This window comes from Urocitellus parryii, chromosome 3 (genome assembly GCF_045843805.1).
Source record: "Urocitellus parryii isolate mUroPar1 chromosome 3, mUroPar1.hap1, whole genome shotgun sequence".
NCBI classification, from domain to species: Eukaryota; Metazoa; Chordata; class Mammalia; order Rodentia; family Sciuridae; genus Urocitellus; species Urocitellus parryii.
In genome coordinates, this window is record NC_135533.1 from 216,512,453 (window position 1) to 216,527,044 (window position 14,592).

General features: G+C 51.1%; 1 protein-coding gene across 2 annotated transcripts in view; it reads left to right on the forward strand.

The window, feature by feature from the left end:
• Nucleotides 1–14,592, forward strand: part of Mllt1 (MLLT1 super elongation complex subunit) — a 58,927-nt gene that overhangs the window by 28,117 nt on the left and 16,218 nt on the right. For both annotated transcript variants that reach the window (XM_026404370.2, XM_026404371.2), the window contains exon 4: nt 12,708–12,851. In XM_026404370.2, coding sequence (XP_026260155.1) covers nt 12,708–12,851 — 144 coding nt within the window. The remainder of the gene's footprint in view (nt 1–12,707; nt 12,852–14,592) is intronic.

Below are 14,592 nucleotides of genomic sequence, written 5' to 3' on the forward strand. Positions count from 1 at the left end.
CGTGTCAAGGTGTTGTCCAGCCATTTTGCCATTTTCTCCTTCCCTCCTCCTCCTTCCTCCCCCTCCCATCTGTCCTTTCTAGTGGGTATATAGTGGTCTCTAAACAGCTCTCCTGGGACACAGTCCCCATGACACACAGTTCCTCCATCTCACATGCACAGTTCTGCGTGGAGTGTATTCAGAGTTGTGCTTCATCAGCCCATTGCCACTCTAATCCAGTGGGATTCCTAGGTCTGTTGATGGCTTTGTTGAGCTGGCTAACTGCCAGGCATCCACAGTAGCCACTCCCGTTTCCATTCTGTGGCATCGGAGGCCCAGGCTGTGCACCTCATGGACACTCACTGTGTCTTTGATTGCGGCTGCCCAGGTGCTGTGGACCTGAATTGGGCACCTTAACTGAGTCGCCTCTCCCCCATGGTTGAGGACACTGAGTGTCTTTTATGGACTTATTTGCTATTCAGATATTTTCTTCAGTGCAATATCTGTTCAGAATTTTGCCTTTTTTCTTCTCTCTTAAAATTGGCTTAGTTTTCTTATTGTTGAGTTTCAAGAGTTGTTTATATACTCTGGGTACAGGTTCTTGATGTGGTATATAATTTACAAATATTTTTTCCAAGTCTGTGGCTCTTCTCTTCATTCTCTTATGTCTTGCTGAGCAGGTTTTATATTTTGATAGTCAACTTATGGTTATTTTTTCTTTCATGGGTTGTGTTCTGGTAGTGTATCTAAAAATCCTGTGCCAGACCCAACTGGTTTCTTATAGCCCATCCTGGTAGTCCATGCAGAGCTGCTGTGCCTGGAGGCTGAGGGAACCACCCGCGGAGCTCCAAGAGCTGCAGTGATTGTGTATTCTTTGCAATTGAGGGCTTAAAAAATTCTCAATTTACAGTGAGGAGGAAGAGGAGGAATTGCTTTTCTTCTTTACTTGCTGGAGTTTTATTGATTTATTTACACAACAAATGTTTACTAAGTCTGGGGCCTGATATCCAGAGGGGTCGTGGCCCCATTTCTTTTGGTGTTCACAGCTTGAAAGGGCAAGGGAGAACCACATATTCATGGAAGCAACAACATCAGAATGTATCCTCAGCTCCATGAGGCCAAAGTTTAGGGTGTTTCGAGCACTGGGGAACCTGGGTAGAAAGGGGATAATTTCCTGTAGGAGGTGAGATTGATGCAGAGGCCTGCAGGTGACACAGAGTCAGTGAGGACAGGAAACTTTTTGGGCAAAGGAGCAGCTATTATGAAGGGCAAAGCCAGGATGATTGGGATGCAAATGTGTGGGTGCAGAGGAAGGTGGACAGCTGGAGAGCTGGGCAGGGCTGTGCACACTGAGGACCCCTGGAGTATGTTGTGCTAGGGGTGACAAGATGATACTTGCTTCTAGACCCTCAATAAATGATTGAGTCTTCTGAATTCTCTGGATTTATCTGCCTCTTTGCATAAGATCTAGTGGCAGTGGCTTCAGAATCCCATGAGGTTCCCATCATCCCTCAGTCTGTAGCATCAGTCATTATAGAGCAGAGCTGGCTTAGTCTTTCCCAGAAGGAAGTCAGTGGCTGCCAAATAGGAAGTACTTGCCTGTGTCCTGGTTTGGTTAGAGAGCTGGGTCAGGCCCAGAGAAGGTGGGTGCTGAAGTGTCCACAGGAAGGGATCTCCAGGGCTGACCTGGAGGTTCCCAGGAATGTAGCTTGGTTCTAGGGGCATGTGTGGGAAGGAGCCAGTTGTTGCTGCCTGCCCCAAGCCTGAGGTCTACCTAGTGCCCTCTCCTTCCTTCATTACTTTGGTTGGGGCAGCTCCTGAGGCCTCTGGGCTGTGTCACTCCATGACCCCACCCTTCACCTGCTTGTGTCATAGCAGGTGCACTTTCAGCACAGCTGGGTCTTGTGTTTTGAGTTGTTAGCTAAGACCAGCCATTGGACTTCAGTGCATTTTTTGTGACTGAATATCCCTAGGGAATCCTCTTAAATCTGTTGCTTTCTTTTTCAAATGAGAGTTGGTTGCCACTTAACTTCTTATTCCAGCTTGGAATCTTTGACAAAGCTAAGAGGTGAGATAGTTAGTTGCAGGTGGGAAAGAGGTTGTTCCAGTTCAGAGACACTGACTGTCAGCTGATGCAGGGCACAGCCCCCTCCCAAGTTCCCATGTGGCTGTTCCTTAAGTGAGCTCTGGCCTGGGTGCTGCCACTCCCATAGCACCTGTCAAGGGCCATGCAGCCCTGTGGACACAGCCTTGCCCTGCTTCTGATGCTGGGTTCCTTCCCACAGTCTGATTCTCCCTTCACTGCCAGCTATCCCTGTGATTTGGGGGCACATTTGGGAGGAAGAGAGACATGGTACGCTGCCGGGTTTCTGTTCTCGCGACTAAAAGGCTCAGGGGTCACTCTAGTTAAACTGGGCTAACTGGGCTGCATGAAATAACCACACAAGAGACCTCTTTCTTTGGGGTCACTGTGACGGCTCCTCTGACCTTAAGGGTCTGCAGAAAGAGAGAGAGCGAGAGCACGCGCTGACCCCTTTTATTGAGGAGAAGCTATTCAAATGAGGCAAGGGGTCAGGTTTCAGGGGGCTGAGTCTGTCTTCATGATGTCCACTGTCAGCAGGTTGACTGACACCTGGGTAGGCCACACCCAGGGGCACAGTAAGAGAAGGACACACACACAAGGCACTTCCATGGAAGATTCTATCCTAAACAGGGCAAGGGATTATATTACAAAGGAACAGGTGAGCATAGCTTCACCCATGGGCCTGTAGCAAGACACACCCATTTCTGTGACTGAGCGCCTCAGCACCCAGCTGGGGAGTGTAACTCAGTCACCCGTAAGGTTGGCCTCCCACAGTACGCATACACAGTGACTTTAAGGGACAGTCCAACATTGAAAACATTGAAATGTAAAGGAATTTCATTTGGGTCATCGCAGCTAACATTAAATATTCTCTTTTCTACCCCCTCCTCTCACAAAGCCAGCCATTAGTGGATAGTGAGCCATGACTGTCATGAACTCTCTGTGGCCTTCCTCAAACACAGTTCTCTGAAGCACAGGAAGGGCATTTGGCATAATTGATGAGGAGGTGTGCATGGCTTCATGCAGAAAGGCTTTTTAAAGTGAGTTAAATTGTGTTGCTTCAGAGCCCTAGCACCCCGGGAGGCCTCTTCTCCCCGTGTCCTAGCTGACTCGCACTGGGGAGCTGTGGGCAGCTGCCTTGGCGGTATGGTAGGTGACTTGCCAGGGCCACCAAATGCTCTGCACCTCTCTCCACCCTTTTTGGAATGGCAAAAACTCATGGATGCAAAACTGTTCTCAGGCCAGGGCTTGTTAGACTTTTGTTCTTGCCCTTGATGTAAATGGAACCTTGGAGAGAGCTTGTCCAGAGTGACATCAATGGGGACCCAGGTTCTCCTCATTCGGTGTACCCTCCACCGTCACCCTAGATCAGCAGCACGGAAGCCGCCTACTCCTGTGCTCCCTTCCCAGGCTCCCAGGCTCCCAGGCTTCTAGGCTCCTGGGGACTCTGCAGAGTTCAGGAGGCGGGCAGCCCCTCCTTGAGCCCACAGAGCTCTCTGCCAGGGACAATTGACTGGTTGATGCTGCTGAGCGGGAAGGCCTTGCCTTTGGGTTGCTGAGGGAGCCAGAACAGAAGGGGTATTGTGTGGCAGACACAGAGAAAGGTCAGGGGGCTGCTGAGTTGTGACAAGCCACATGAATGCAGGTCGACCTACTTGATTGTCTTTCCATGTTGCATCATTCCCTTCCCCCGGGTGGGATCCAGGATGCATCTGTACTTCCAGGAGGTCAGGGTCTGGAGTGGGGGAGAAAAACCCCTTGAAAGGGCCAAGGCGCCCTTGCAGTGCATAAGAGAAGACACAGCAGGGCCGGCAGTGTGCCCTGTGTGTGGTGGTCCCCTCCCAGGCACCTGGCTTGCCCCCACCGGTATGCCCTCCTGGTTCTCTTGAGAAAGCTAGGGTACCACATGGAGTGGGAAATTCACCTGGGCACATGCCTGAAGGCAGCCTTCACCAGCTTCATGCAGAAAACAGGAAGTGCAAGGCGCAGGCCCTTGAGCTGCAGCTGCCCACAGGGGGCTTAGGTGCTACGAGCAGGCATGCCAAGCAGCAGCCCTTCACGGACAAGGCCATGAGTTGGACTTTGCCTGAAAGCATCCTGGGAGTAGGGTGGGGCACATGAGCACCAAGCCAGGGCACCCTGGGAAGAGCTGTGGGCAGGGGGGCTGACTCCCCACCATGTGTTTGTGGCCTGTATCTCCTGTCTTATGGCCATCCTGTGGCACAGGTGGGGTGGCCTCTTATAGAGAGGGACACTGAGGTTCAGGGCTGCAGGCTGCTCTCAGTCTAGCTGCATTGCTGCTGCTGGCTTCCCAGGGCTCCTCCTGGGCCCTCTCCCCCTATCCCTGGGTGCCAGCTCAAGTTTCTTTCTCACATTGCCCTTCTACACATGCGCGTAAATTGCAGGCTTCTTCCTTCCCTCTTTGGAGTTAGCCTGGGAGAAACCATGAGTTGGGGCTCCAGATTTTGAAGCCCACCCCAAGCCTAAGCATGCTTGGCTGTTCCCAGAAATGTGCTCTGCTATGACATGGTTGCCCTGCTGCCTTCTTGTGTCTGATTGCTTCTGGGCCTGGGAGCGCATCCAGGGTACAACAGACACAGCCGAAGTCCCTCCCAGCTCTGCTCAGTTTGCTTGCTTTCTCAGGAGGTCAGCAGTGGATGTCCAGTTCTAGACTCTTTTGCATGTCTTGCAGTGGACTTTTTGCTCACTGTTTTGCAGCTCATTCTCTTCTGGCACCCCGGGGGACTCTCTCCATGGAGTATGTGCCAATACGCAGCATTTTGAGCACCTGTATGTGAAGTGTGTTCCCTTATTTCTACTTTGCAGGTGGGGAAACTGAGGCACAAGCAGAAGGAATAACCTGCTCAGGTCACACATCCATGGAGGAGCCCCTGTGGCTCAGGTCTGCCTTCTTTGTCTGTTTGCTGTAAGCATCAGTTCTGTCAAGTGGCAGCAGAGCAGCGTGCTCCATGGTGGAGTTCACAATTCGGATAGGTTTCAAAGGTGATATATGGAGGTTGTGAGGAATGGCAGTCTTTTCTCCAGCTTACTGCCTTGAAATAATCAGTGCTTCCAAGTGTGTGTGTGTGTGTGTGTGTGTGTGTGTCTGTATGCATGCTGCATTTTTTTTTTTTTAAAGAGAGAGAGAGAATTTCAATATTTATTTTTTAGTTTTTGGCGGACACAACATCTTTGTTTGTATGTGGTGCTAAGGATTGAACCCGGGCCGCATGCATGCCAGGCGAGCGTGCTACCTCTTGAGCCACATCCCCAGCCAATGCATGCTGCATTTTTAAACTTACTGTCTCTGAACCTTCCTGAGCCTGCACATGTAGCTCTGCCTTGTTCTCTCTTGTGTCCAGGTGGTGTACCCTGCAGTGTAGATAGCCATAATCTATTTGACTTTTCATGTTCTTTGATGCTGTTACACTGAGGGACGTACAGATGTCTCCAGATGTCTCATTATTGTGGGAGTAGTGCCTCACTGCCCCTCCTTCTGTTTACATGCTTACATGACTGGGTCATACTGCCTCCTGGGATTTCAGGTTTGGTGGCATTTGTTTCTTGGACTTCTTTTTCTGTTTCTTCCCTTGCTTTCATAATGAACTGCCGACACTTTTCTCCTGCTGCAGTGAGAATAGCCCCCTTCATTTGCTGTGGGCCTGGGCCAGGGAACCCGGGAACCCAGTATTGGGAGAACTTGGTTCAAAGACCTGGCAGGGCCTGTGAGAGGCTTTTGATGCGTGGATTAGCGTGTTTGCCTTTATTGATTCCATGTGGCTTCAACACATGCTCAAATGGCAATAAGTCCCAGAGTCCTCTCCTGATGGATGGCTAGAACAATGAGTCAGTCTCAGTGTTTATGAGGCTAAAACCAGGTGCTGTGTAAATCCTGTGGTACAGCAGAAAGTGAGGTACTTGCCTGGTGGCCTTGGAAGACCCCTGTTGGTAGAGGGGCTTGCCCTGAGCCCTGCCTTCCATTCAGCAGCAGGATGGAGGCAGACCAATAGGACACAGATGGCGCTGAATTAAAATTCAGAACTGAGCTGTAAGGCAGGCTGGGGGCAGAGCCAAGCATATATACTGAATATTTTTTAATGTAGAAAATTTTAAATATATAGAGTTACAATGGCTAAGCAGTTGAGCAACTCCATCTGCATCCAACGTCAGCAGTTACTGAGCTGTGTGCAAGGTTTTCTCACCGCTACCCCCAGGATTGTTGGGCGCAGGTCCTAGACATCATCATATCTTGTAATCTGTACACAATTTGGTGTCTGTAACAGTCTTTAAAAAAAGACATAAATGATATCATACCTAGAAATCAATAAGTTAGCAGTTGTTTCCCTTCACATACCCAATAATGCCAGTCTCCCCTGTCATCTGCTGTGTGTGTTCATTTACTTTTGAATTTTTTAGTTCTTAGAGATGGAACCCAGGGCCTTGCGCATGACAAGCACTTGCTCTGCCACTGAGCCACACCCACAGCCCCATATTATTCTTGTTTTTCTTGAGTAAGCTCCTTTTGTCGCCCCCAGTTGCTGCCTTGGGAGCCTTTTCTGCTTTCCTGGTGTGCGTGTGCTCTTTCTTTGCACAGAGTTCTCAGAGAAGCTGGATTATTCATCCCATAGGGATGTTGTGAGGCGTGTCAGCCACTGTGGTGATATTCCTGGGCATTTCCTTCCAGCTGGCACTTAGGTCTGGGGCTGTGGTCACATTTAGCTGTCTTGGTAGGCTTCATGAGTGTCTGTGGAACTCACAGGGAAGCTCAGATGGCCCAGAGGCGTGCATTGGCAGGGCAGAGGTAGCCAGGAGCCAGCCCAGCCTCAGGAGCTGGGAGACCTCACAGGAGGCTAGCTTCTCTGCTCTTATACCCTGCATGTGGGAGCAAGTCTGGGTGCCCCCAGGGCCAGCTGAGAAGAGGAACCACTGTGGAGTCCTTCACAGGGAGGACACAGCATTGCGGACTTTATGTGGTCAGCTAGCCACAGGCCAGGGGCCTTGCCAGGGTCATCCTGGCACTTGGGCCCCCATGACCTTCTCAGTGAGGAGGCTAGTAGGCTCATGCATCAGTTCCCCAGCCCAGGCCCAGATGCTGTGGATGGGTGTGCACTGTGGGTTTTGGCGCCAGCACTGGTTTGGCCAGTTCAGCTGCATCTTGGCCATTTGCAGAGTTTGGAGAGATGCTGGCTCATGACCTGTGGCCTCAGGAGTGGGTGGCTGCTATTGTTTAGAGGGGAGACCAGGTTGGGGTCCAGCTACAGTGACAAAGGGCAGTACCTCTGGGGTCACTGATTGACCACCTTGGCCTCAGCCTTCCTCACTCAGCATGCTGCCTGGCCCCCATCCTAGAGTGCTGGCATGTCTTGACCTCTCTCAGGAGGCCATGTTTTGGGGGGCAGTTTTGTGACTGTCCTCAGAGATCCTGAGCCCAGGCCTGAGGTCTGGTCCAGAGGGAGTCCCACTGGCCACTGTTAGTGTGCAATGACTCATGGTGGCAGCCTGCTTGGTCTACCACTGTGTTCTCCAGGGGTCCATAAGAACATTACCTGGGTGGTCCTTGCCATCCCTGCCTTCTGGTTTGCCTTGAGTGGGCACAAGGAAGCCTGTCCACGGGCTCTAGGCCTGGCTTTGCCACTTTTCATTTCTTCATCTGTGGAATAGTGACAGTAGGACACCTGCGTGTGGAAGTGTTTGCATACATTACGTGCTCAGAAGCCACAGTGGAGTCTCCACCATCATTACCTGACCAAGGTGGACAATGTCCTGGCAGACCTCCACCCTCCCACTCTGACTCACAGAAGAGACACCTTGCCTCCTTAGGCCCCATCATTTCTGAGGACACTGCCGTAGCCCATGACATGTTTGGATGGATGTGGGTTGAGTGTTCATCAGATGTGAGAGCTAGCTCAGGCTAGGTGTCAGGGACACAGCAGAGCCAGCCTGCTACTGATGGTGCACGGTCTAGTAGGGAGCACTTAAACCCTTCTTTAATTGTTATTAATTAGTTTAGTTTATCATTAACAATTCCTTGATCCCTTAATAAGTCAGTGTTTAAAATGTTTGCTTCTTTCCATTTGGGTTCAGGATCTCAGTAGGACTCCACATTGTGATCTTAGAACCCTTTTAATGTGTACATTTACCCCTACTCCTTCCTCCCTCCATTCTTTCCCTTTGCAGTTACTTGGCTGAAGAAACTGGGTCCCTTGTTCAGAAGAGTTTGGCACTGTCTGGCTGTTGCTGACTCTGCAACCTGGGGGTATTCAGCTGTGCTGCCTGCTGGGTCCCCAGACTGGGGACATCATCTTCCCATGGGCAGAGACCACCTGGCGCTCTGTGAAACTGGCCAAGTGGGCAGTCAGACCCTGGTTGCTCACTCAGGAGTGGCCCAGCAGCGGGGACCGTGCTCTCCCACTTCCCTCCCTGTCCCTTCCTTTGCTGGAACATACCCGCATGGCTCGCCTCCCTTGCCTCCACCGCCTGGTCTTCTCTCTGTCTACCTGGTGCTGTTCTTTCTGGGAAAGGTGGGATGAGTGCTGGCTGCCACACACACTCTGGCATGTCGGAGTCATGCCAGCCCCTGGCCTGGCACTGATGTCCTATAACCTGTCCTTGGCACATAGGCCAGAGAGTGTGACTTCCAAGACATGATGCTGACTGTCCTTCCTGAGCTCATGCCCTCGCTCCTCTGGGGACAGGCTCCCTCTCTGCAGAGAGCCGAGGTCCTTCCCTCCAGGGGATACTGCTGCTGCCTCCTTCATCTTCCCCTTTCAGCCCCAACCATATGCGACTCTTAGGGTCCTGATCAGGGTTCTGTGGCCTGTGACACTGTTTTCTTCATTAGGCCCTGCATACTCCTTGCTGGTCTGTCGAGGAGCTTCTCCCTTCTTGTCTTGCTCTTGGTGATCTTGCCAATGCCAGCCCTCTTCCAAGCCTGTCCAAGCTTCCAAAGAGCCCTCATGCCCTTCATACGCTTCCCAGTGTGCCATCCATTTGGTTATTGTGGAGTGCCATCGCTGGACGCCTGGAGGGAATAGAGGAGAGGTTCCTAAATGGCGGGAAAGTACTGCCCACCTTTGTAGAGGAAGGAAGGACTTGGTGACTTTCTGGTTTCTTAGCTAGGGTCACAGCCAGCTCCCCATGGCAAGTGCGTGTTGGGCTTAACCAGCAGCTGGTTTTCTTGTGGGGCCAGAGGTTGGGAGGTGCCAGTGCTCACCTGCCTGAGGTTCTCCAGCAACATCCCTGTGGAGACTGCCACACCTCTGCCTCCCCTTTTGCATTCCAGCAGGAGGGGAGATAGTGAGAAACCTTGTGATTTTGTTTTGGTTTTGGGCCTTCCTAGGCCAACTTCCTTCTGTTACCTTACCCCAAAATGTCCTTGGAAGGACATTTCCAAGTCTGGTGTGGACTGGGCTGGGTTGAAACCCACTCTTCCCAGACCAGGCTAGAGTCAGCCTCACTCAGCGTCATCTTGAGAAAGCCCATTCACTTGTCTGCCCCTTCACTGTACCCACTGCTCCTGGAAGCTCCTTTTATCTTCCATCCATTAGGATGGTGTCATCTGCAGTTCCCCTCTTGGTTGAAATGGGCACATTGCCAGTTAGTCCTAACTCAGGCATTGCTGGTCCCAGGGCTTGCAGAGCTAGAGTGTACATGAACTGTGAACCACTGAGTGGCCTAGGAGACTCAGCCAGGTTGCAGCCAAAGCTCCTGTCTCTGTCCCCTTCTCTTTCACCAACATAAGAAAGTGGTTGAGCCTGTGAGCTTGGGCTGCCAGAGGAAGAGGCTGAATGGAAGAAGGACCCAGAAGCTGCTGGGATGAGTTTGCCTTCAGCTGAGCAGCCGGAAAGTCTCCTTGGACTTCCTGAACGCAACATTCTTCTCCTGTGCCCAGAAATTTTTCTCTGTGTTGTACAATATTTTAATAGACTGGGATGAAGCTCATGCCTCATAGAAAAATAATTCCTTTAAAGTGTCTACACTCTTTGAGTTTAATATATTCACGGTGTGTAATCATCGCAGTTTTAAAATTCCAGAGTATTTCTGTCACCCCAAAAGGAAATCTGGTCCTCATTAGCATTCATTTCCTATGTGCCTGCTCCCTGAGCCTCTGGCAACCATGATGCCCTCTGTCTTGCTAGACTTGCTTACGCTAGACGCGTCATGTAAACGGAGTCAGTCTGTGTGCTCTCCTGTGGCTGGCTTCTTTCCTAGGCACACGGTTTTCAAGGCACATGCATGTGGTGCTTGGTTCTCTTTTAAGGCTGAAAATGCCCCCTGGTGTGAAGGAACCACAGTTCATCCTTTCATCTTTTTTGATGGCCATTTGGGTCATTTCTTTTTTGGTGTAGGGTGAGTGTTGCTGCTGTGGACATAAGTGTGCACGTGTTTGTGTGACTACACTGTTTTCATTTCTCTAGCTTGTGTACCTAGATGGTCTGGGTCCCTGATTACTTCATACTTGGCATTTGAGGACCTGCCAGACCGTTTATCCAAAGTGGCAGCACCATTTCACATTCCCACCAGCAGTGCACTCGTTTTTCCTGGTGTCGTGTGTTTTAGCTGTCCTAGTGGGTATGAAGTAGTATTTCATTGTGTTTTGATTTGCATTTTGCTAATGATTCCTGATGTACTTCTTTTCATGGGCTCATTGGCCATTTGTGTATCTTTGGAGAAATATCTGTTCACATTCTTTGTCCATTTTTAAACTGTGTTGTCTTCTTATTGTTGAGTTGTAAGATTCATTTTTTTTTACATATTCTGAACAGTGAGCCCTTATCAGATTAATGATTTACAAATATGTTCTTCCATTCTCTTGGTTCCCTTTTTTTGTGTATATGCTGGGGATTTAGCTCAGGGGTGCTTTACCACTGAGTCACGTCTTATTTTGAAATAGGGCCTCGATAAGTTGCTTAGGGTTTCACTGAGTTGCTGAGACTTGTCTCAAACTTGTGATCCCCCTGCTTCAGCCTCTCAAGTTGCTAGGATTACAGGTGTGTGCCACCATGCCCGGCTGTGGGTTCTTTTCATCCTCTTGAGTAGTGTCCTTTGTAACACAAAATTTTTAATTTTGATCAACTTTAATTTCTCTTTTTTATTGTTTGTTGCCTGTGCTTTTGGTGTCATATGTAAGAAAAATTGCCTTATGCAGCGTCATTGTTTGTACCCTGTTTTCCTTTTGAGAGTTTTAGCTCTTAGATTTAGGGCTCTGGTCCATTTTTTAGTTATTTTTTTATATATGCTGTGAGATAAGGATCCAGTTTCATACTTTTGCTTGTGGATACACAGTGATGATATGAGCACCATTTGTTGAAGAGACTGTTTTGTCCCTGTTGAAGTGTTCCTTGGCACCCTTGTTCACAGTACAGGCATACCCATCGCTCACCCTTCCATATCTGCAGGTTCTGAATCCTTGGGTTCTGCACCTGCAGATTTTGCATCTACAGACCTGGGAATACTCAGAAAAAAATAAAACTTGGGTCTGTAGTGAACGTGTACAGACTTTTTTCCTTGTTATTATTCCTAAACAATATAGTGTAGCATCTATTTCACATAATTTTACATGGCATGCATTGGGTAGCAGAAGTCACCTAGAGAGGATGTAAAGCATAGGGGAGGGTGTGCGTAGATTCCATGCCGTCACTGGACCATCTTTTATGAGGGGCTTGAACCTCCATGGACTCTGGTTTTCGTGCTGGTGCTGGAGCTGATCCTGCATGGATGCTGAGGGGTGGCTGGTAAAGGGATTCCCCACCTGACCTCACAGCTTTTCCCACACTCCCCAGTCACCCATTTTTCTAACCAGTCAGATGTCTTTGCAGCAGGGACAGATCTAGGTTTTGTGGGACCTTAGGGTTTTGTAATTTGGGATGGGGTGGAGTGGGACTTGAGAAAAAGAGCAGGAAAATGACTTGTTCTGTCATGGTTTGGGGAAAAGTGATCCCCAGGCTGCGCCAGGGCTACTGAAAGAGCTTCCTTCCCAGGAACCCCCTGATCTTTCTTTGTTGGCATCAGATCCCTCGGTCTGTCCCTTCTTCATGGATCCCTCTCGTGAACTCTTCACTCACAAGTCTGTTGAGCCTGCTTCACGCTGGGTACTATTCCATGCTGGGTGTGATGCCAGAATCATGTTCTCATCCTTTTGGGTGGCCAGTGCAGGGTGGTGTGGGACAAAGCCTCCTGGAACCCAGACAGTTCTCATAGTCCTCTTTACTAACCTGTGCCCACCAGTTGCTCTGGGCTGTAGCCTGTCTTGGGCTCCTTCCTGGCTAGGGTCAGGCCTCAGCACTGCCCCTGGCAAGCTGTGTGTTTTTGAATCTCAGTTTCCCCATTTACCAGCCACACAGAGAGGCTGAAGGGAGCGTGTTCTCGTGAGGCTGCATGCAGCAGCAGCATTTCTTGTAAGTGCCAGGGAACACTGTGACTGATGACTGTTATTTCCTGAGGCCTCCTTTGCTCTGTCCACTGAGTGGTAAGTTAGCTTATTTGAGTGATGGAAGAGGAGAAGCAGCAGAGGAGGATCTGGGGGCAAGACAAACAGAACTGGATGAAGGAGCAAGCAGGGCTGGCAGCTGGCAGCCGTCCCTGTCCTGCAGCCACAGCCTGCCACCCGCCCCTCACACGGACTTCCTTGTTTCCTTTGTTCAAGGAGGAGCCGAGGAAGGTGTGCTTCACCTACGACCTGTTCCTGAACCTGGAGGGCAACCCACCTGTGAACCACCTGCGCTGCGAGAAGCTCACCTTCAACAACCCCACCACCGAGTTCCGGTACAAGCTCCTGATGGCTGGCGGGGTGAGTGTGACCTGCTGCGGGCCACCTGTCTGGCCCAGTAGCTGCCGTGCCTGCCCAGGGTGCTCTGCTGGCTCCTGGGCTGGGCTGTGTGAGTACTCGTCACACAGCTGTTGCCTGGCCGAGCTATACGGCCCCGGGGGCTCCCTAGCCAGTGCTGGGCGTTGGCAGCTGTGGATGAAGAGTTGAGACACCGGCTCTCCCGGCGTCTCCTCGGTGGCTGTGGGTAATTGGCATCTTCCTGCATGTGGTGTGAAGCTGGGTGCAAGGCCGGTCTGTCCGCGTGGCCAGGCCTGTGCCACCCTTTAGCTGATGGAGCGGGGCTGTTGCTGGGCACCAGGCCATTCGGGAGGCACTCTGTCAGTGCGCACTGCCTGCCTTGGAATTCCACGTGGTGGCCTGAGCACAGTCCTCCAGGTGCCTCCACAGGCTTTGGAGATGAGCAGGGCATAGGGTGCTGATGGCCGATGAGGAGGACAGGCCACGTGGCTGCTGGCTGCCCCATCTGTGGAGGCCAGTGTAGGCTGAGGCTTGGTCATGGGACATCGAAGCCATTTTTGGTGATCCAGGGTCACCAAGCATGCTGAGATGCCAGCCACCCTGTTTCCACGCTATGGTTGGGCCACACATGTGTGTGCATGTGTTGGGAAGTATGTCTGGTGTGTTGATGGTATGTTTGTATAGAATATATGTGGTGTGGTGTGTGCCTGCTTAGGTGTGTTCTGATGGTATTTTTACAGGATGTGTGTGTGTGGGGGGGTTTGTGTGGGGTACCCATGGTTTGTGTGTGTGTGTTTGTGTGTGTGTGTTTGTGTGTGTGTGTGTGGTGAAGAGTGTAGGGTGTGCATGTGGTGTTGGGCAGGCTCACTTCCAAGTGGCTGTGGGCTGGTGTGTGTGTGTCTTTGGGCTTGGGCATAACTCCTGCCTTCTTGTTCTATACAATTGGGTCTTTAGGAACTTTTTCTTCTTAAATAAAAGTAATGCTAAGGAAGGCTGAGGAAGTCCTGAGTCTTCTAGTAAGACTGTGTTCCTAGTAACAGCTTTGCTTGTGTTTTTGCTCTGGCTGGCAAGGGCTGGGAGAGCCTGGGGAGGCTGCAGGATACAGGAGGGCTTATGCAGAGGGGGACCAGGTGTGGGGAGGGCTGGTCCCAGAGACCTCCCCACTCTGCTGTCCACCACCTTTTTGTGGCTGTGTATTTTCCACAGTATTTCCACAATGCATTTGTGGGCGTCCCCTGAAGGCCCATAGTCACATTTCTTTGGGAAGTAGTCAGCGTGCCTAGGCCTCTTTGCCTCTACAAGAGGCATTTCCTGTGCTCTGAAGAGTGGAGACTCTGAGGGCATCACCTCAACACATAAAACAGGGCGGGGAGGAGCAGGTGAGCCAGCAGGGGAGAGGAGGTCTGGCTCAGTCTGCCAAGGGCCATTCTGGATACAGCAAGTGGCCCAAGGCACCTGCTGGACCCAGAGAGGCACTTGGGCCAGGGTCCACATAGTGGTCTCCGCCAGGTGCTGTTTCTTGGAGAGGGCTGCCCAGGGGAGCTGGCTGGCCAGTCTGGAACTTCCTGGTCTTCCTGGGCTGACAGCTGAGCAGCGCTTTCTAGCCTTAGGAGCAGCCTGGTTATGGGATGGTGGCCCTCCCAGGTGATTTCCAGGACCAGGTAACTGTGCCCCTGTGCTAGGCCTTCCAGTCTCCTTAGTGTCCTCAGGGACAGTGTTTGCCACCCCACAGCAATGGCCCCAG